The 21513-nt window shown below is 50.5% G+C and overlaps 1 protein-coding gene across 1 annotated transcript in view; it reads right to left on the bottom strand.

Moving 5' to 3' along the window:
• The window catches only part of SRPK3 (SRSF protein kinase 3), a 45161-nt gene that overhangs the window by 19291 nt on the left and 4357 nt on the right, over positions 1–21513 (bottom strand). The window contains exons 3-9 of the mRNA XM_060253257.1: positions 18182–18318; positions 16973–17081; positions 12135–12222; positions 11677–11764; positions 10458–10564; positions 7786–7951; positions 4582–4607 (exon numbers count right to left, since the gene is read on the bottom strand). Coding sequence (XP_060109240.1) covers positions 4582–4607; positions 7786–7951; positions 10458–10564; positions 11677–11764; positions 12135–12222; positions 16973–17081; positions 18182–18318 — 721 coding nt within the window. The remainder of the gene's footprint in view (positions 1–4581; positions 4608–7785; positions 7952–10457; positions 10565–11676; positions 11765–12134; positions 12223–16972; positions 17082–18181; positions 18319–21513) is intronic.

The following is a 21513-nucleotide window of genomic DNA, read 5'->3' as shown; positions in this document are numbered from 1 at the left end:
CCTCCTGTCTAGTCCTTCTAACTGGAGATGACGGGGATTGAACCTGGGACCTTCTGCCTGCCAAGCAGAGGCTCTGCCACTGTGGCAGGGTCTCAGGTCGAGGTCTTTCCCATCCCCTCCTGCCTGGTCCTTTTAACTGGAGTTGCTGGGGATTGAACCTGGGACCATTTGCATGCCAAGCAGTTGTTCTGCCACTGAGCCAGGGTCTCAGGGTCTTTCCCATCCCCTCCTGCCTGGTCCTTTTAACTGGAGATGCCAGGGATTGAAGCTGGGACCTTCTGCATCCCAAGCAGAGGCTCTGCCACTGAGCCACAGCCCCGTTACATCGAATATGCTGATTTTTTTTTAAAAAAACCCTCTGTGAAGTAATCTAATCCTTTTTCATCTCTGAGCCATCAACAGTACATCTGGTGCCACTGAGTTCCACGAGCTGCACCCATTGTGTGAAGTGGCACTCCCTTTTGTCCGTCCTTCTGGTGTAATTTACGAAAAGAAATTTGCCAAGCCTGAGAGGCACATGTTGCTTTTGTATTTGGGACTTAGACGTGCCACTTCTGGAATGTTCCAGGTGTGGCACTCCGGGCAGGAACGGAAACTAACCCACCCCCATCTATTTGCTTTTCTTCCTTCCTGTCTTGCAGCTCTCAAACATCTGATGTTCACGTGCTCTTTCGCACATGCTGTGTGGCTCTCAAAAGCTCCCGCCGCCCCATCAGCCAGCTTGGAGAAGGCATTTGTTCCTTTAAAACTTTTCGCCAAGCCAGCCAGTGGCTTGGAGATGCCTTGAAAGTTGAAGTTGCTTTCTTTCTACCTTTTCCTCCCATATCTAGTTGCCTTCCTTCCTCTGATGTTCGTGTCTTGGAGCTCTCAAACATCTGACATTTATTCCATGTGGCTCTTAAGTTAAGCAAGTTTGGCCACCCCTGGTCTGGACCATGGGCTCTCTCCCCTCCCCATAACCCCCGAGGGCCCTGGCAAATGCCAGCTCTTGCCACGCTCTAGAGCCACTCCCATTCTTCCTTGCGTTGCCTGGCAGAGAACAAGGCAGCCCACTTGCCCAGCTTAGCCGTAATGCAAGAATCGCTTATACACAATCCTGTTATCACAGCCGCTGCCAGGAAGCCAATCTCTACAGGTGCTCACACGCCTGCCAAGTTTCCTGCTACCCGTGCGGCACGGAGAAATCCTCCCATAATCTGAAAGGCATCGTTGGAAAGCTCGTGGTTGGGCCAAACCTTATGGGTGGCCCTGCATGCAAAACAACCCTCTGTGTGGCTAGGGGATTGCGGAAAGCGCATCTGCAAACTGGATTTCAAGGCTCAAAGGCGGAAGAAGCCAAGAGGCCCGGCCAATGTTCTAAGCTGCAAAATCTTGTGAGCAAAAATTCTACTGAGAGAGCCAGTTTGGTGTAGTGGTTAAATGTGCGGACTCTTATCTGGGAGAACCGGGTTTGATTCCCCACTCCTCCCCTTGCAACTGCTGGAATGGCCTTGGGTTAGCCATAGCTCTCGCAGGAGCTGTCCTTGAAAGGGCAGCTTCTGTTAGAGCTCTCTCAGCCCCAGCCACCTCACAGGGTTTGATTCCCCACTCCTCCACTTGCACCTGCTGGAATGGCCTTGGGTCAGCCATAGCTCTGGCAGAGGTTATCGTTGAAAGGGCAGCTGCTGTGAGAGCTCTCTCAGCCCCACTCACCCCACAGGGTGCCTGTTGTGGGGGGAGAAGATATGGGAGATTGTAAGCCGCTCTGAGTCTCTGTCTTTGAAAGGGCAGCTGCTGTGAGAGCCCCCTCAGCCCCACCCACCTCACAGGGTGTCTGTTGTGGGGAGAGAAGATACGGGAGATTGTAAGCCGCTCTGAGTCTCTGATTCAGAGAGAACGGCGGGGTATAAATCTGCAATTCTTCTTCTTTGTGAGCTCCTGGCATTAAAGTGAGCTGCTACATCAATTTGTGTGCTCTGGGGTCCTCCTTCCTGAGCTAAAACAAAAATGTGTGAGCCGGAGGCTAAAAATCTGTGAGCTAGCTCACGCTAACTCAGCTTAGAGGGGCCCAGCGTGGATCCCCACTGCTACGAGGGGAAAGAACACCAGAATCATGGCAGGGTCAAAGTCTCTGGCCAAGGAAGGGGCCTGCCAGGTACCAAAGCTCAAAGCTGGGTTTGTGCTGGGCAAAGCCTCCAGGTGGTACCTGGGGATCCCCTGGAATTACAGCTCATCTCCAGGCAGCAGTTCCCCTGGAGAAAATGGCTGCTTTGGAGGGTGGACTCTATGGTATTGTACCCCACTGAGGTCCCTGAGATGAGGCTCTAATTATCTGCTTCTGTATACCTCTATCATGTCCTCTCCCTTAGTCGTCTCTGAGAGCCAGTCTGGTGCAGTGGTTAAGTGGGAGAACCGGGTTCAATTCCCCACTCCTCCACTCGCAGCTTCTGGAATGGCCTTGGGTCAACCATAGCTCTCGCAGTTGTCCTTGAAAGGGCAGCTTCTGGGAGAGCTCTCTCAGCCCCATCCACCTCACAGGGTTTGATTCCCCACTCCTCCACTTGCAGCTGCTGGAATGGCCTTGGGTCAACCATAGCTCTCGCAGTTGTCCTTGAAAGGGCAGCTTCTGGGAGAGCTCTCTCAGCCCCATCCACCTCACAGGGTTTGATTCCCCACTCCTCCACTCGCAGCTTCTGGAATGGCCTTGGGTCAGCCATAGCTCTTGTAGTTGTCCGTGAAAGGACAGCTTCTGGGAGAGCTCTCTCAGCCACACCCACCTTACAGGGTGTCTGTTGGGGAGGGGGAGGAAGGCAAAGGAGATTGTGACCACCCTGAGACTCTGAGATTCAGTGTATACAGCAGGATATAAACCCAATATCATCATCATCATCATCAAAGTTGTGAGCTACTGCATAAATTATGGTACTCTGGGGCCGTCCTTCCTGAGCTGACAAAAATGTGTGAGCTGGAGGCTAAAAATCTGTGAGCTAGCTCACGCTAACTCAGCTTAGTGGGAACATTGGTTGCAAGGTACACTGAAAGCAGACTGAAAGTGTGTGATTCAGTGGGCCCAAACGAGCTGCAGAGATCCATCTCTAAGTGCATCAAATTTTTCCTTACGGTGCTTTGGTGCTTTGAAAGCTAACTCTGCGACCAAAAGCTGGATATTTCACAGACTGCCTTGGACTGGATCACACAATCAGTCTATCAATCCCGCTACTGTCTGCTCAGACTGGAAGTGGCTCTCTAGTCTCAGCTGGAGGTCCTTCACAGATCACCTACTGCTTGATCATTTCCACTGGAGATGCTGGGGATTGAACCTGGGACCTTCCGCGTGCTAAGCAGATGCTCTGCCACTAGGTCACGACCTCACCCTTTTTGTAAGGCACCTGACTCCTTTCAGTTGAGCAGAGGGTGAGTGATGGGTCCCTCGGGTCTGAACCAGATGGTATGTCTCTGTGTAAGTGCAGTGGGGAGTCTGAGTCCAAGAGGCAGCAGTGACTTCAGGATCACAACCAGTTGCATTGATGGATCGCAGCGACGCTCACCCGGAGATTCTGCTGCAGTGGGAGGTGTGACTTCACACTTGCCCCCCCCCCCGCTTCTCACCCAACAAAATGACTCATGGGAGTCGTTATTTGCCCTGTTGGGGGGTGCAGAGCACTATTTATTCGAGGGGTCCCCAATTTTTTTGAACCCGTGGGCACCTCTGGAATTCTGACACAGGGTGGTGGGCACAACTTCAAAATGGCTGCTGCAGAAGGCGGGGCCACAGACTCCACCCACAGAAGAACACCCAAGTACAGGGAAGAAAAGGGGTATTGTAAATAGGAGTAAGGCCCGTTGTGAAGAAAAATCCAATGGGCTCTAGGAGGCTCTGGCGAGCGCCTGGCACCCTTGCTGTCTTCCTATCCACCCAAGTGAAGGCATTAACCCCCACCACCACCTTCTCAAGGGGAGCTGATCTCTGCCATCTAGAGAGCAACTGTAAATCTAAGTGATCTCCAGCAGTTCCCCAGGAGGAAATGGCATTGTATCTGTCTGAGGTCCTATTCCTCCTCAAACCCTACCTTCTCCAAACTCCACCCCTTATATCTCCAGGAATTTTCTAACCTGGAGTTGCCAACCCTATCTCCTTCCCTTTATCTGCCCCTCTGACTTCAGGTTTTTATCGCCTTCCCCCTCACTGCAGCCTCTACATAGGAAAATGAGTCTTTCTTCGCAGTGGAGGAAAGAGGAGCAAGAGGCAGAACAAAGCCAACACTTTGGTGGCAAGATGGCACCCAAACAAGACATTTTACTGTGCACCACCGCATCAGAGCCTCTATGGCCAATCACAAGCTGTGCTGGGCAAGAGCCCCACCCACTTTCTGAAAACATTTGGTGGGCACTGTGGCATTCACAGGCACTGTGTTGGGCAACCCTGATTTAGTGCATGCTGTAGCCCCCCCCCCGCAAAAAAAGGACTCTTCAGGACAAATTGGGGTGCTTCAGGTGATGCGTTAGCCAGCTTCAGAGAGGCAAGCAAGCTCAGAAACAGGCCACGCAAAACTTCACCCTCTCCCAACTGTAAAGTTGTGGCACCCCCCAAAAAGGACTTACCATGATCTCCTGGGGTGCAGAGCTGACTGGGGGGAAGAGGCGCACAGGTGAAGCAAGGAGAGAAGGGGGAAGGGGGAGAGAGAAAGAGACAGAAATGATTCCCAGAATCAGACACCGAGAAAAACCAAAACAGCAGTCATGAACAATCTGGAGCACTTGAAGGAGAGAATCTGGGAGGCCTGGTCTTCCAGGTACTGCTGGGCTATACATCCAAAAGGCCAATGTTTGAATTTCATTGGACCAGGAAAGGATTTAGCCCTGCATCCCAATGTTGTGCCAATGTGACCCCGGTCAGTGTGGTGTAGAAAGATCAATGACCACTTTATTGCATTACTCGCAATTTCTTTCCCATACTCCTTTTGTTGTGTGACTCATCTGTGAAGTTCTCAAGGCACAGACGCACAACTGCTCAAACTGTGCATGCATGCCTACTTCCAGCTGTGGTCCCATGCCTCTTTGTTGGGCTTTGATATGCTCCAAGTGGCACTCGCTACATCCACTGGTGCCACTGTTAGAGGCTACTGCAGGCTCAGCCTGGTTAGTACTTGGAAGGGAGACCGCCGTGTCCAGGTTGCTACGCAGAGGCAGGCAATGGCAAACCACCTCTGCTCATCTCTTGCTCTGAACTGGATGGCCCAGGCTAGCCCAATCCCATCAGACCATGGAAGCTAAGCAGGATTGGCTCTGCTTAGTATTTGGATGGGAGACCACCATGTCCAGGGTTGCCACGCAGAGGCAGGCAATGGCAAACCACCTCTGCTCATCTCTTGCCCTGACCTGGATAGCTCAGAATAGTCCAATCCCATCAGATATCAGAAGCTAAGCAGAATCAGCCCCGGGAGACCGTGTCCAGGTTGCCACGCAGAGGCAGGCAATGGCAAACCACCTCTGCTCATCTCTTGCTCTGACCTGGATGGCCCAGGCTAGCCCAATCCCATCAGACCATGGAAGCTAAGCAGGATTGGCTCTGCTTAGTATTTGGATGGGAGACCACCATGTCCAGGTTGCTACGCAGAGGCAGGCAATGGCAAACCTCCTCTGCTCATCTCTTGCCCTGACCTGGATAGCTCAGAATAGTCCAATCCCATCAGATATCAGAAGCTAAGCAGAATCAGGCCCGGGAGACCACCGTGTCCAGGTTGCCATGCAGAGGCAGGCAATGGCAAACCTCCTCTGAACATCTCTTGTCCTGCCCTGGATGGCTTAGGATAACCCAGTCCCATCAGATCTTGGAAGCTAAGCAGAATCAACCCTGGTTAGTACTTGGTTGGGAGCAGGGATCTTTTTGTAGAAAAACAGGTGGTGGAGCTCATTAGCATAACTCATTAGCATATGCCGCCCCCTCACCAGCCAAAAGCAACCCGACGCAAGAAAGAAGAGCCCCGGGTGAGCGAGGCCTGCTTGGACTGGCTGGAGATCCACCTGGGGCTCTCCTTGGCTGCCCCCCCTCCAGTCAAAAGGCCAGCAAACCACCTGCTGCCCAAAATCACACAAGAAGTGGAGAAAGGGTGGTGCTCCTGTGAGCTCCTGCTGAATTCAAGGCCTGGTTGGGAGACCACCATGTTCAGGTTGCTACGCAGAGGCAGGCAATGGCAAACCATCTCTGCTCATCTCTTGCCCTGCCCTGGATGGCCAAGGCTGGCCTGATCTCATCAGATCTTGGAAGCTAAGCAGGGTCAGCCCTGGTTAGTATTTGGAAGGGAGACCACCGAGGAAGTCCAGGGTTGGTATACAGAGCCAGGCAATGGCAAGCCGCCTCTGAACATCTGTTGCCTTGAAAACCCTAAAACATCTGGAGGCTTCAGCTCTTTGTTTCTTCCCAGCATGCATTCTACAGGCTGCAAAGGCTGTAGCTTCTTGGGCCAAAATGTTTGTCCCCTCCCTTCCTCTTTCCACATAACATTCAACCTGATGCAGAGTTCAGGAGAACCTGAAAGCATGTGCTATTTTGCGTCATTTTCAAAAAGGCACAATGGGACTTTTATGTTTGGATCCCCCCCTTTTGTGTGTGCTGGGACCTTTTTAAAAAGTTCATATTCCATCCGAATGATCAGCAATGGAGGCTTGGAGGCCGTATGTGGTTTCTTAGCATGTAAGGAAAGAACAACGGACTTGTCAAGTCTTCAAGCAGCGGCTGGACGAACACTTGTCAGGGACACTCTAGGCTGATCCTGCATTGAGCAGGGGGTTGGACTAGATGACCTGTATGGCCCCTTCCAACCCTATGATTCTAGGAGCTGGCAGGTCACTTGGTGAGCAATTCCCCATCATCTATCATTTTCAGACAGCTTCGACCTCAATTTTCTGGCACCTCTCTCTGGCTGACACGCCCCTCCTCAAATTCTCCTATTTTGTTTTGTCTAGGATTCCAGACCTTTTCTTTCTCCCACCCTTCCTCTGCTGTAACTTGTAAAGGAACTTTCTCAGGCAGAAGTCTTTCCCAGCACCTCCTGCCTGGTCCTTCTTACTGGAGATTTCTTAAGTATATTTTAAATTCTGGAATTTTTAACAGTAACTTACAAACTGTATTGGAATTTTATCGTGTTGTAAGCTGCCCTGAGCCCTGTTTTTAAGGGGAGGGCAGTCTAAAAATCTAATTCGATAAATAAATAAATGCTGGAGATTGAACCTGGGACCTTTGCATGCAAAGCAGAGGCTCTGCCACTGAGCCAGGGTCTTGGGTCAAGGTCTTTCTTATCCTTTTAGCTGGAGTTGCTGGGGATTGAACCTGGGACCTTCTGCATGCGAAGCAGAGGCTCTGCCACTGAGCCAGAGTCTCAGGTCAAGGTCTTTCCCATCACCTTCTGCCTCGTCCTTTTAACTGGAGATGCTGGGGATTGAACCTGGGACCTGCTGCGTGCCAAGCAGAGGCTCTGCCATAGAGCCAGGGTCTCAGGTCAAGGTCTTTCTCATCACCTCCTGCCTGGTCCTTTTAACTGGAGATGCCGGGGACTGAACCTGAGACCTTCTGCATGCCAAGCAGAGGCTCTGCTACTGAGCCACAGCCCTTCACACTACCACACTGCCAATTCACATTAGTTACAGTTGCACAAGCTGTAACTTGGAACTCCCCAAGCTATCTCTTCTTAATTCCATCTGACCGAGAACCCGGCTTGCTGGCCCTCTCCCTGCTTTCTCCACCCAGCATGGACAAGAATACCCCTACAAGGATTCAAGAGCACAAACAGGGATGGAACCATTTACCTGCAGAGCCGGAAGGGGGAGGCCCCCCAGCCTGTTGCCAGAGAGTCGCCTCAGCTGCCAGCTGCCTCACATAACCCTCGTCCACACACAACAGGATGTTCTCTGGCTTGATGTCTGTGTGGATGATTTTGCACTTGGTGTGGAGGTAGTCAAGGCCCTGCAGGACCTGGGAAAGGAGAAGCAGGCTCAAAAACAAGGGAAACCACACTGCGCTCTCTGCCTTCCACATGAACACTGAGCAGTGGTATCAAGTACCTCATGAGAACGGAAGCAGGAATGTTGGGATAACCCTGCTAGACCAGAGCAGTGATCTGAGACCTATCCAGTTTCAAAAAATGGCCAAGCAGCTGCCCCTGAAGACCAATGGACAGGGTCCAGAGGCCAAGAACATCCAGAGTCAGAGCTTTACTTTTGTCTGCTGTGTCCTCCTCAAGGACAGACGAGAACAGGAATGTGAAACAGTGGGCCCGGCATTTGACAGAAAAGACGAAGCCTCCAGCCAGGCTGGGCTTGGCGTAAATGCCAGGAGACCGGCCTGATGCTCTAAAGCAGCTGACAGGTCCAGCTATACCTCAGCGAGGTTCGAAACCAGCCTCGCTAGATGGCTTCAAGGCCGCACTCTCAGCCTGCCATCAAAACGGCAGTGATGTGCTGATACCACCCTCATGTGGCTGCTGAAAACACTCAACATTCTTCTTGCCACGTTTCGGCTCCCACATCCAGTCACAAAGCTCAGCAACCCCAACCAGGAAGGTCCGGAATGGCCAATCCCAGTCCCGAACTGCCTCTGACCGGCGGCCTCTCTCTCTTCCGAGACGCCTAAAAGTCACACAGAAGGGGAAATCATCACCAGCATTGTACTTCCGTTTCCACAGCACGGCACTATTGGCTTTTCTCAAGGCCTTTCTGAGCAAGCTCAATGCACTTTTAGGCCTGAAGAGACTACTCAGCAGTAAATTAGTGAGAAAACAGAAATAACCTTGGACAATTTGCTGCTCCATTAATGGCACCCAGAAGTCATTCAGCCCCCAGAAATAGAAAACACACACACTCCTCTTTGGTGTTATTGCCCAGGCTCTGTCTAGAAGGTCATGGACAGGCCTGCTTTGGTCTCCCTTCCAGTGAGGGAGAAAAAGAAGTCAAGCATCCTGTGCTTGGAGCAGGACCCTTTCTTGCTGAGGGCTGTATCTTAAAGACAGGAATATGGGCACTTCACCATTGGTCAGAAAGCAGTCGATAAGGACATGGAACCCTCCCATATGAATTTCAGACTGGAGGGAAGATTCCTGTCAGTTTTTCTGTTTTCCGATCGATGGAGGAGAGAATTCTGACCATCCTCAAGGAATGCAACATTGAAAAGTTTGCTTTTACATTTTCACACAGAACCTAATAACTGGTTTTGGACTCATGTTCTAGAATCTTTGACCAGCATTCCAAACAAATGTAATGAAAAAGGGGGAGTTCCTAGCCCATTTGAGTCGAGGAGACTTAGGAGGCAGAATATTTAACCTTTTTTGCGACTCCAGATATTTATTTAGATTCTTAGTTGACTCAGGCCAAAGAGACAGGCAGACAACACCTCCTCTATCCAGTTTTCCCAATCTAAGAGCCAGTTCCACACATGCAGAGAAAAAAGTGTGTGGTCTGAAACGACTACTTTCAGACAATAGGTTGGGTAACGAATTATTTTCCTTGTGGAACATCTCCCAGAGAATGGAACAGTAGTGTCTCAGGGATAATTGTTCTGAGGTAACAGCTCCCTGAGAACAGAACATTAGTGTGTCAGGGAGGACTGCTCTGAGGTAAAAATTCCCCAAGAACAGAACAGTAGTGTGTCTGGGGGATCTTCAGGTCCCACCTGGAGGTTGGCAACTCTAGAACTTGTCGCCTCAATTATCTTGAGTGAACCTCTGGACAGAACTAGTGAGTCCCACAGGTGAGGCCCCACCCCCAACAGCCACAACATCCTTGACATGTCACATGGAAGTGATATCATCACACTGGGGATGTTTGCAGCGACACTCTTGTTTTGGGTGCAAAACTCTATGGTTTTAGCCCAGTTTTCCCACAAAACACAAGAGAGGAGGACTTAGATAGAACACAGCTCCCTGACATGCTGCTATTCCGTTCTTGAGGAAGTTGTCTCATCAGAACAATCCTCCCTGACACACTACTGTTCCATTCTTGGGGAATTTTTACCTCAGAGCAGTCCTCCCTGACACACTAATGTTCTGTTCTCAGGGAGCTATTACCTCAGAACAATCCTCCCTGACACACTACTGTTCCATCCTTGGGGAATTTTTACCTCAGGGCAGTCCTCCCTGACACACTAATGTTCTGTTCTCAGGGAGCTATTACCTCAGAACAATTATCCCTGACACACTACTGTTCCGTTCTCTGGGAGATGTTCCACAAGGATCTCTGAGCAATAGGAATAAATTCTTCTGAAAAAAATGGCTGCTTTGGATGGCAGACTCTATGGCATTATACCCCATTGAGGTCCTGCCCCTCCCCAGGTATTTCCTAACCCAGACTTGACAACTCATAGTAATAACAGAGAAGAAATATTGTAACTTAACCCGAGCAGCATCAGAACGGTACGAAGGGTTTTAGCTTTACATACCAATCCCCACACCTCCCTATGTGCCCGTTACTGCCCCATCCACCTTCACCTGGCATAGGATGCTCTTGACACAGGGAATAGGAAGCCCTTGGTAGTTGGATTTGATGATCCATTTCAGCAGCTGGTGCCCTAAAACCTCAAGGACCATGCAGACATCTGGCCAGGTAGTCAAGGAGAGGCAGGCCCCCAAAATCAGAGAGAATGACTTTGCAAAACCACACGCCCAATCCCTTGCGTGATACGGTGTACACCAAGTCTTTTGTGAGAGCCTGCTGGGAGACTTGAGCAGTCGCGAAGGACGCTAAGCCAAGAGGCCCCTGAAGTGCCACAGGAATTGTGTAGTTTAAGCCACAGTGAAGATGGCCACAGGTGTAGCAGATAGGCTCCTGACAGCCAATAGCACACTGGGCCCCTTCCCCAGTCTGCTAAAAGGCCACCCCTAATTCCCTCTGCCCCATTTATTTCCAGGATTCCTGCTCAATTTTTAATCTCTCTCCCTAAATACTAGAATTCAGGGGGAATCCAAGCCGATGGGCAGTAGATGCAGGAAATACAACATTACACAGAAAGTGATTAACACGTGGAATTCACTGCCAGAGCATGTAGTGATGGCCACAGGAATAAACAACTTGAAAAAGAAGAAGATATCGGATTTATATCCCACCCTATACACTGAATCTCAGAGCGGTCACAATCTCCTTCAGCTACCCCCCCCCTCCACACACAACAGATACTCTGTGAGGTGGGTGGGGCTGAGAGAGCTCTCCCAGAAGCTACCCTTTCAAGGACAACTCCTACGAGAGCTATGGCTGACCCAAGGCAATTCCAGCAAGTGCAAGCGGAGGAGTGGGGAATCAGCCCCGGTTCTCCCAGTCCACGCACTTCACCACTACAGCAAACTGGCTCACCAAAAGGGCTTAGATAGATTCATGGAGGATTAAGTTGATCAGTGGCTACTGGCCATAGTGACTGAGGGGAACTCCCAGAGCCAGGCAGCAACATCAGAGAAGGTCTTGACCTCTGCCCTGCTGCTGTCCCTCCAGAGGAACTGGTTGGCCAATGTGTGGGGCAGAATGCTGGACTAAATGGACCACTGATCTGATCCAGCAGGGCTCTTCTGATGTTCTTATGAAGGGCTTGGCCTCTATGGCCTGTTCTTGGCCCTCCAGAGGAACTGGTTGGCCACTGCGTGAGACTGGATGCTGGATTAGATAGACCACTGGGCTGATCCAGCAGGGCTCTTATATTCTTAAATGGTGGAAGGATACGGACACCGTTGATCCCTGAGATCTTGAAGTCATCGATCAGTTGGACGATGTTCTCACGCTTGGGGTCGCTGGGGTCCGAATCCCGCACCTGGAACGGGGGGAAGGATATCGGCAGAAATTAGGAAAGCGAATATCCCAGGCCAGAGGTCAGTAGCTGCATGCCCCCAGACCAAAATGGCTTTTTCCCCAGTTGCCAAGAAGAGGAGCAGTTGGTTTTTACACCCCGCTTTTCACTACCCAAAGAAGTCTCAGAGAGGCTTACGATCTCCTTCCCTTCCTCTCCCTTCAACAGACGCTTTGTGAGGTATGTGGGGCTGAGAGAGCTCTGTGTTTCACTTTGGTTGCTTACCACCTGGAGGTTGGCAACCCTATGACAACGGGGGAGGAACAACCCTCAACCACTTCTACCTGGAAACTGATGCCGAACTGCAGGCCTGGGGAGGAAGGGAGAAACTCACACATTTCAGAAGCTTGATTTCATCCACGGCCGTCTCTGTATAGTGCACGGCACTCTTCACCACCTTGAGAGCCACAAAACGTTTCCGCCTGGAGGTGGAAAGAGGGGATACAGTCCTCTGTGGACGGCAGGTAGATGATAGATAGAGGATAGAGAGATGGACGACAGACAATAGATAGATAGATGACAGATAAACCACAAGAGACAGATAGCTAGACGACAGCTAGAGAAACATGTTAGGGAGTGTCACGACTCAGGGGGGGGTCTTACCAACTGCTGCCACCACTCTGGGTTAAGGGTCTCCCTTGAGAAGGCCCATAGTTCCCTCCCAAGCCCTTCAGGCCTCCCTTAGCTTAGGCCAAATAATGGGCGTGAGGACCGGGCAGAGTTAACAACAAGGGGGGAAAAGGTTTATTTAAAGGTCAGTGCAATATAACAAACAAGGTGCAAAAAAACAGTAAAAGGGGTGAAGGGGAAAATAACCAAATGCCCTAATGCGTTTAAACTTACTGTCCCTAAACTGTCAGTCAGACCTGAGCCTACTTACCCTTCCTCATAGGGCAAGGGTCTCTCCCTGGCAGCAGCTCTTCCTCAGCTCTGCCTCCTAGGAAAAGAACACCCCCTTCCTGGGTTTGGCCCTTTTATCTTCTCTTCCCAGGCCGCACCCCTCTCTGGGCCAGTTTCCCTCCAAAACGCTTGTCACCCAAGCAGAGGGATAGAGGGGACCCTGGGGAATGTAGGTTCATCCCAGTACTCCTAAGCAGGCTTCCCTGGGGCCTGCAGGCCTCGCTAGGCCCAGAATCATGCCAGGGAGATTAGAGACAGACAGATGATAGCAAAAAAAAAAAAGATGATAGGACAACAGACACAAGGCAGATGATAAAAAGATAGAAATAGATCAAGGGTGGCCAAACTGAGGCTTGGGAGTCACATGTGGCTCTTTCAAACATATCGTGTGGCTCTCAAAGCCCTCATTGCCCTGTCGGCCGACTTAGAGAAGGCATTTAACTTTTTAAATCATTTCTCCAAGCCAAGCCAGTTGGCAGCTTGGAGAATGCACTTAAAGTTGCTTTCTTTCTACCTCTCCCCTCCCCATCTATTTTTCCTTCTTTCTTCCCTTTGCAGCTGTCAACCATTTGACATTTACGACTTGCGGCTCTCAAACATCTGACGTTTATCCTACGCGGCTCTTAACCAGCATTCCCTCTAAGCTGAGTTCGTGTGAGCTAGCTCACAGTTTCTTAACCTCCAGCTCACACATTTTTGTCTTACCTCAGGAAGGATGACCCCGGAATACAAGAATTTATGCAGCAGTTCACAACTTTAAATGCCAGTAGCTCACAAAGTAGAATTTTTGCTCACAAGACCCTGCAGCTTAGAGAGAACATTGACGTTAAGCAAGTTTGGCCGCCCCTGAGATACAGGAAAGAGACATAGACAACAGATGCTAGACAGAAGAGAGAGAGATAATGAGGAGATAATCTCCCCCACCCAAGACTACTAGCAGCCTTGAAAACCAATTGTAACAAAACAGAGATTAAAATTAAAAGCCGTAAAACGGAACGGCATATTTAATAAGTTGTGCAATAAAATTAGCTGCTTCCGCCGCCAGAGACTGGGATCCTCGAGGGCCTATTCAAAATCCAGGAACAAAGGTTAACTGTTTATTTGCCTTTTGTCTTCACCATTCTCTGCGAGCCCAGACCAGTTGGACTTCTCTCCCACTGTTTGTATTCTCAATAAAAGCAGGGAATAATATGAAACAAGGGAGGGGCTGGGGTTTTTCGAGCAAACAAAAGGCTGACTTAGATGGTCCAGGCTAACCTAGTCTCATCAGTTCTCTGGAAGCTAAGCAGGGTCAGCCCTGGTTAGGACTTGGGTGGGAGACCACAAAGGAAGCCCAAAATTGCTCCTCAGAAGCAATCTCAGATGGGATAGAAAAGGTGGAGAAAGAAGTCCTTTTCTCCCTTGATCACAGTACAAGAACTTGTGGGCACTCCATGAAATTGCTGAGCAGTCGGGTTAGAACGGATAAAAGGAAGTCCTTCTTCACCCAAAGGGTGATTAACACGTGGAATTCACTGCCACAGGAGGTGGCGGCGGCTGCGGCTGCAAGCATAGCCAGCTGCAAGAGGGGAATGGATAAGCATATGGAGCAGAGGTCCATCAGTGACTATTAGCCACAGCTTATCGTTGGAACTCTCTCTCTCTGTCTGGGGCAGTGATGCTCTGTATTCTGGATGCCTGGGAGTGGGGAGCATAGTGGGAGGGCTTCTAGTGTCCTGGCTCCACTGGTGGACCTCCTGGTGGCACCTGGGGTATTTTGGCCACTGTGTGACACAGAGTGTTGGACTGGATGGGCCTCTGGCCTGATCCAACATGGCATGTTCTTATCCAGGGGTGGCCAAACCGTGGCTCGGAGAACTGGCAGCTTGGAGAATGCATTGAACGTTAAAGTTGCTTTTTGTCCACCTCTCCCCCCTCCCTCATCTATTTTCCTTCCTTCCCTCCTTCCTTCCTATTTTGCGACTCTCAAAACATCTGACCATGTCTTGAGGCTCTCAAAAATCTGACATTTATTCTACGTAGCTCTTACGTTAAGCAAGTTTGGCCTGTTCTTATGGCTGGTACACAGAGGCAAGCAATGGCAAACCACCTCTGAACATCGCTTGCTTTGAAAACCCTACAGAGTCGCCATGAATCAGCAGGGACCTGCAGCACTTTCCACTGGTTGCTCCCGCGCATGCACTCTGGCTCCAACTCTTCACGTCCTCGTGCCTGAACCACTAGTCTGCGCATGGATGGCTGCCAAGGAGCTATTCTGCCCACCTGGAGAATAATCCTGATCATCCCAATTACCTTCTCAAAAAAAAAACTTCCGTGTCTCACAGCGGAAGGGGGGGGGAATCATTAACATGTAAGATAAACAGGCAACATCTCTGCAAAAAAAATGGTACAAAACCCACTTCCTGTGTTTACCGCTTCTTCTCTTTGCTCTCTTTCCCCCAAGCACCTTGCTGTGTCTCTTCTAAAAAGAGAGCCAGTTTGGTGTAGTGGTTAAGTGTGCGGACTCTTATCTGGGAGAACCAGGTTTGATTCCCCACTCCTCCACTTGCACCTGCTGGCATGGTCTTGGGTCAGCCATAGCTCTGGCAGAGGTTGTCCTTGAAAGGGCAGCTGCTGCGAGAGCCCTCTCCAGCCCCACCCACCTCACAGGGTGTCTGTTGTGGGGGAGGGAGATAAAGGAGATTGTGAGCCGCTCTGAGACTCTTGAGTGGAGGGCGGAATATAAATCCAATGTCGTCTTCTTCTCCTCCTCCCTGACCTTCATCATACGTTTAGTTTTGCTACTTCTCAAAACAGGACATTTTGCTTTCTAATGGACTCCAGGAGCCACACAAGGTCCCTTGATGGGTTAGCCATCTTTTGTCGTTGTTGCTGTCAGTTACAGCTGAGTTGTGGTCAGGGGTGGAATTCTAGCAGGAGCTCCTTTGCCTATTAGGCCACCCCCCTGATGTAGCCAATCCTCCAAGAGCTTACAAGGCCCTTTTTTGTAAGCTCTTGGAGGATTGGCTACCTCAAGGGGGCGTGGCCTAATAGGCAAAGGAGCTCCTGCTAGAGTTCTACCCCTGGTTGCGGTAATTCCGTAAGGGTTTCAAGGGAAGAAAAAGGTTCCGAGGTGGTTTGCCGTTGCTTGCCTCTGCGTAGCAACCCTGGATTTCCTTGGCGATCCTCCACTCAAGGAGTAACCAGGGCTGACCCTGCTTCAGTTCTGAGATCTGATGAGAGCGGTCTACCCAGATATATACAGGTAAGTTTTATTCAGGGCTTTTTTTGTAGCAGGAACTCCTTTGCATATTAGGTCACACCCCTCTGATGTAGCCAATCCCCCTGGAGCTTACAGTAGGCCCTGTACGAAGAGCCCTGTAAGCTCTTGGAGGATTGGCTACATTAGGGAGGTGTGGCCTATTATGCAAAGGAGTTCCTGCTACAAAAAAGCCCTGGTTTTATTCCATCCTTCCTCCCAAAAGCTCAGAAAGGCAAACATAGCCCCTTTCTCCTCCATTTAAATTTCACAACAACCCTGTGAGGTAGCTTTAGGCTGACAGAAAGGGAACTGGCCCAAGGTTGCCCAGTGAATTCCACATCCAAAAAGGGATCTGAACTCAGGACCTAGACTGATGTTCTAAGCCCAGCACGACACAGCTTCAAACATATTCTGATTCTTCCAGCTCTTCCTTCTTGCATGCATTTACTTATTTCATTTATCCCCTGCTTTCCTCCTCAACAAGAGCCCCGTGGTGCAGAATGTTACAGCTGCAGTACTGCAGTCCTAAGCTCTGCTTACGACCTGAGTTCAATCCCCGATGGTAGCTGGTTTTTCAGGTAGCCGGCTTGAGGTTGACTTAACCTTCCATCCGTCCGAGGTCGGTCAAATGAGTCAAATGAGCTTGCTGGGCGGAAAGGGTAGAGGACTGGGGAAGGCAATGGCAAACCACCCCGTAAAAAGTCTGCCGTGAAAATGTTGTGAAAGCAACATCACCCCAGATTTGGAAACGACTGGTGCTTGCACAGGGGACCCTTCCTTTCCTTTCTCCTCAACAGGGACCCACGGCAGCTAACGTCACTCCTCCTCACCTCAGTTTTATCTTCACAACGGCCCTGTGAGAGGGGTTAGGCCGAGAGAAGGTGACTTACTCAAGGTCACCCAGCAAGCTTCCATGGTGCAAGTGGGGATTCGAACCTGGGATTCTCCGATCCTAGTCTGGTCCTCGTAACCTCTACTCCACACTGGCTCTCTGGGCCCTTTCACTGGCCCCAGCTGCCTCATATACTCACTGTATGTCCCAGCAGAGCCAGACGGTCGAAAAGTGCCCCCAGCCAAGTTTCCGCACCACATGATAGCGCCCGTTGAACAGGTCCCCGATCTTCACTGGGTAATACCCACCTAGCAGGAGAAGCAAAGGGAGGTTTAGTTCACTGTATTAAGGAGGAGGAGGAGGAGGAGATGGAGATTGAATTTATACCCCACCCTTCACTTGGAGTCTCAGAGTGGCTTATAATCTCCTTCCCTTCCTCTCCCCGCAACAGACACCTCGTGAGGTAGGTGGGACTGAGGGAGCTCTGAGAAAACTGCTCTTGAGAGAACAGCTCTGAGAGAACTGTGACTGAAGACGAAGAAGAAGACTGCAGATTTATACCCTGCCCTTCTCTCTGAATCAGAGACTCAGAATGGCTTACAGTCTCCTTTATCTCCTTCCCACACAACAGACACCCTGTGAGGTGGCTGGGGCTGAGAGAGCTCTCCCAGAAGCTGCCCTTTCAAGGACAACCTCTGCGAGAGCTATGGCTGACCCAAGGCCATTCCGGCAGCTGCAAGCGGAGGAGTGGGGAATCAAACTCGGTTCTCCCAGATAACAGTCCGCACACTTCACCACTACACCAAACTGGCCCAAGGCCACCCAGCTGGCTGCATGTGGAGGAGTGGGAAATCGAACCTGGCTCTCCAGATTAGAGTCCACCACTCTTAACCACTGCACCACATTGGCTCTAGGGTTGTAGTGGTTTACAACTGCCTTCTCTTCCTCTCCCCACAACAGACACCCTGTGAGGTAGGCAGGGCTGAGAGAGTTCTGACAGAAACAGCTCTTGAGAGGAACAGCTCTGAGAGAACTGCAGCTGGCCCAAGGTCACCCAGCAGTTGCGTATTAAGAGCGGGAAATAAAACCCAGTTCTCCAGATTGGAAGTCTGTCGCTCTTAACCACCACACTGAGAGTTGCCTGCCGTTTGCATGGTGGCGCATTGTAAGCACGTACAATCAGCCCTGCTGGATGAGAGCAGAGGTCTCTCCAGCACAGCATCCCATCCCATTTTCCCACAGCAGCAAGACGTATCTCACAAGGAATGCCATAAACAGGACCTGCCGGCTGGACAGTTGGAAACATTATTTCTCCGGCCTTGAAGGCCACTCTCAGCTATCGTGATTAAAGAATAGTAGCCACCTCCCCCCCCCCCGCCCCGCCTCGTTCTCCTCAGTGCCCAAATACCTCGACAGTAATCTCTGGGGTCCTCTTGTTCCTCATCGTCTGATCCCAACAGCCCCTCTCCAATGGCAGCAGGAAGCGGCAAAGGGGGTACTGGAGGGGTACGTGGAGTGTCGTCAGAGCAAGAAGGACTCAGAGGCCTGTGAAAGGGGGTGAGAGAAAAGGAGTCGTCAGAAGCTGCTGAAATCTCGCTTCCCTCTCAAAAATGCTGTGGCTCCTGCAGATTTGTGGCGCGGCGGCTACCTCCGCAGACAACTTCTGCTCACGAGGGCGACCTCCAGAGAGGAAGAATCACGGGGTTAAGCTGTACACTTTGCAAGTCCTATGTAGATAAAGGGTCCCCCAATGTGTTGAGCCCATGGGCGCCTTTGGAATTCTGACAAAGCATGGTGAGCGCTTGCCACAAAATGGCGGCTGCAGGAGGCGGAGCCAGCCGCAAAATAGTTGCCCCATCTTACTGTCAGTCATGCAATGCCGATCCTTCTGCTGTGGGGGCAGCTGCCACCAAAACAACATTTTTTTCAAAATCCGAACAGACGCTAACTATTCGTTATATCCTGTAACTATTCGTAATATCTGAAAAGTATTTATGAATTTATACTCTCCCTTTCCCCTTTCCCCCCTATTGTATTCCACCTTTTTTTTTCTTCAAAACATAAAAACATTCACAAAGGAAAATTTGAACATCCAATCAGGTACCCTGCTGGAAAAAGCCCCACCCAGTTCCTAAAAACATTCGGTGGGCGCTAGAAAAGCATGTAACAAAACTGCCTTTCGCACACAATCTTCCTGTCACAATCTTCCTTGCCCTTTTCCTATTCCCCTTCCATCAAAATTCAGACCGTGAGCTCCTTGGGCACCCGTTTTGTTTTAAAAAAATCATTACTGTATTATGCTTTTGACTGCCAAAGGTCTACAGCAGTGTTCCCTCTAAGCTGCGTTAGCGTGAGCTAGCTCACAGATTTTTAGCCTCCCGCTCACACGTTTTTGTCTTAGCTCAGGAAGGATGACCCCAGAGCACACTAACTGATGCAGTAGCTCACAACTTTAATGCCAAGAGCTCATAACTTTATTACCAGTAGCTCCCAAAGTAGAATTTTTGCTCACAAGACTCTGCAGCTTAGAGGGAACATTGGTCTAACGGGGCCTGTATCGATGAACTCCACCACTACAGCCGCCCTTTGGCAAAACTACGTACGTACTGATGGGCTTCTAGTCTCTCCTGTTCAGTCTCCCCCATGCCAGCTGAGCCCGGGATGCCAGCTGGCAAAATGGGCAAGACCCCCGGGCACCACATTCCTGGTTCGTGTCCGTGGAAAGGGCACACAGTCGGCCACGATGCCAACAACTCCTTCCAAAGCGGCAATATCCCTTGGGAGAGAGACCCCAGCTCCGGGGCGAGGACGGGCAAGGCGAGGGCTCAACCCGGGCAGAACATGCCGGCTGCTGGGCACCTTATCTGTCCTGCATGCTCCCCTTGTTAGCAACAGAGGAATTAATACCATGTGAGCTCACAGCCCTGCCCCTCCCCGATAACACCCAAATGTGCACAGAGACAAGAGGCCGGCGGGGGGTTAAAAATAGCCCAACGAGGTCCCCGGCAGCTGCTATCCCGGGATGGAAATGGAATTTGGGAGGTGGGGAAAAGGCTGAGGGGCAGCCGCCGCCCTCGTCGGGCTGAGGCTTCCTTCTCACTCCAAGTGGTCAATTCCTGTCAGGATTGTGAGCTCCTGGCCGCAGGTGGGAAGGTAACATGACGGAGACGTTCCCCACCTTCAAAAATTCTTTCCATGTAGAATGCCAGTGGGATTCTAGCCCGACCGTGCCATTTTTAATGTGCAGAGACTTGGGTGTTTTAAACTGAGAGGTATTCTATCATGCCAGCTTCCTCTACGTGTCGCCTGGTGGCCTTGGCACAGCCCAGAGCGGGTTTACTTTTTGTTTTGTTTTTAATATTAATAAAATGAATACATTCTCCAAACCAAATACAGAATTGTAAGACCGGTGACTAAGAGAATAATCTGATTACGACTGCGGCAGACCTATGGGATATACATCACTTGGAACTTTGTCTATTAAAAATCACAAAACATAACGAGGGCAACCAAATTGCTGGAAAGTCAGAATTACATTCTGCAATTCCTCTATATTCAGGGGTCCCCAACCCCTGGGCCATGGACCAGTACTTGCCCGTGGCCTGTTAGCAACCGAGCCATGAGTTGTATAATTATTTCATTATATATTACAATGTAACAATAAGATGACAACACTGGATTTTTACCCCGCCCTTCTCTCAGAATCAGAGTCTCAGAGTGGTTTACAATCTCCTTTACCTTCCTCCCCCACAACAGACACCCTGTGAGGTAGATGAAAATATTGGATTTATATCCCGCCCTCCACTCCGAAGAGTCTCAGAGCGGCTCACAATCTCCTTTCCCTTCCTCCCACACAACAGACACCTTGTGAGGTAGATGAAGATATTGGATTTATATCCCGCCCTCCACTCCGAAGAGTCTCAGAGTGGCTCACAATCTCCTTTCCCTTCCTCCCCCACAACAGACACCCTGTGAGGTAGATGAAGATATTGGATTTATATCCCGCCCTTCACTCCAAAGAGTCTCAGAGTGGTTCACAATCTCCTTTCCCTTCCTCCCCCACAACAGACACCCTGTGAGGTAGATGAAGATATTGGATTTATATCCCGCCCTTCACTCCAAAGAGTCTCAGAGTGGTTCACAATCTCCTTTCCCTTCCTCCCCCACAACAGACACCCTGTGAGGTAGATGAAGATATTGGATTTATATCCCGCCCTCCACTCTGAAGAGTCTCAGAGCGACTCACAATCTCCTTTCCCTTCCTCCCCCACAACAGACACCCTGTGAGGTAGATGAAGATATTGGATTTATATCCCGCCCTCCACTCTGAAGAGTCTCAGAGCGGCTCACAATCGCCTTTCCCTTCCTCCCCCACAACAGACACCCTGTGAGGTAGATGAAGATATTGGATTTATATCCCGCCCTCCACTCTGAAGAGTCTCAGAGCGGCTCACAATCTCCTTTCCCTTCCTCCCCCACAACCGACACCCTGTGAGGTAGGTGGGACTGAGAGGGCTCTCCCAGAAGCTGCCCTTTAAGGACAACTGCTATGTGAGCTATGGCTCACCCAAGGCTGCAAGTGGAGGATTCTGTGGGGAAATGCCGCCCTTTTCTTCACAGTATCACGCGCATTTATGCACCATGGATTTCCCCCAGTTTTATCACACACCTCTTCCATACCTGCTTTTGCTGCAAAGATTGGGAAAAGGTCTCAGCAAGGCCTACCTGGCCCATATGGGT

Source organism: Heteronotia binoei, chromosome 13 (assembly GCF_032191835.1).
Source record: "Heteronotia binoei isolate CCM8104 ecotype False Entrance Well chromosome 13, APGP_CSIRO_Hbin_v1, whole genome shotgun sequence".
Classification (NCBI taxonomy): Eukaryota; Metazoa; Chordata; class Lepidosauria; order Squamata; family Gekkonidae; genus Heteronotia; species Heteronotia binoei.
This window is presented reverse-complemented; position numbering and strand designations above follow the sequence as displayed.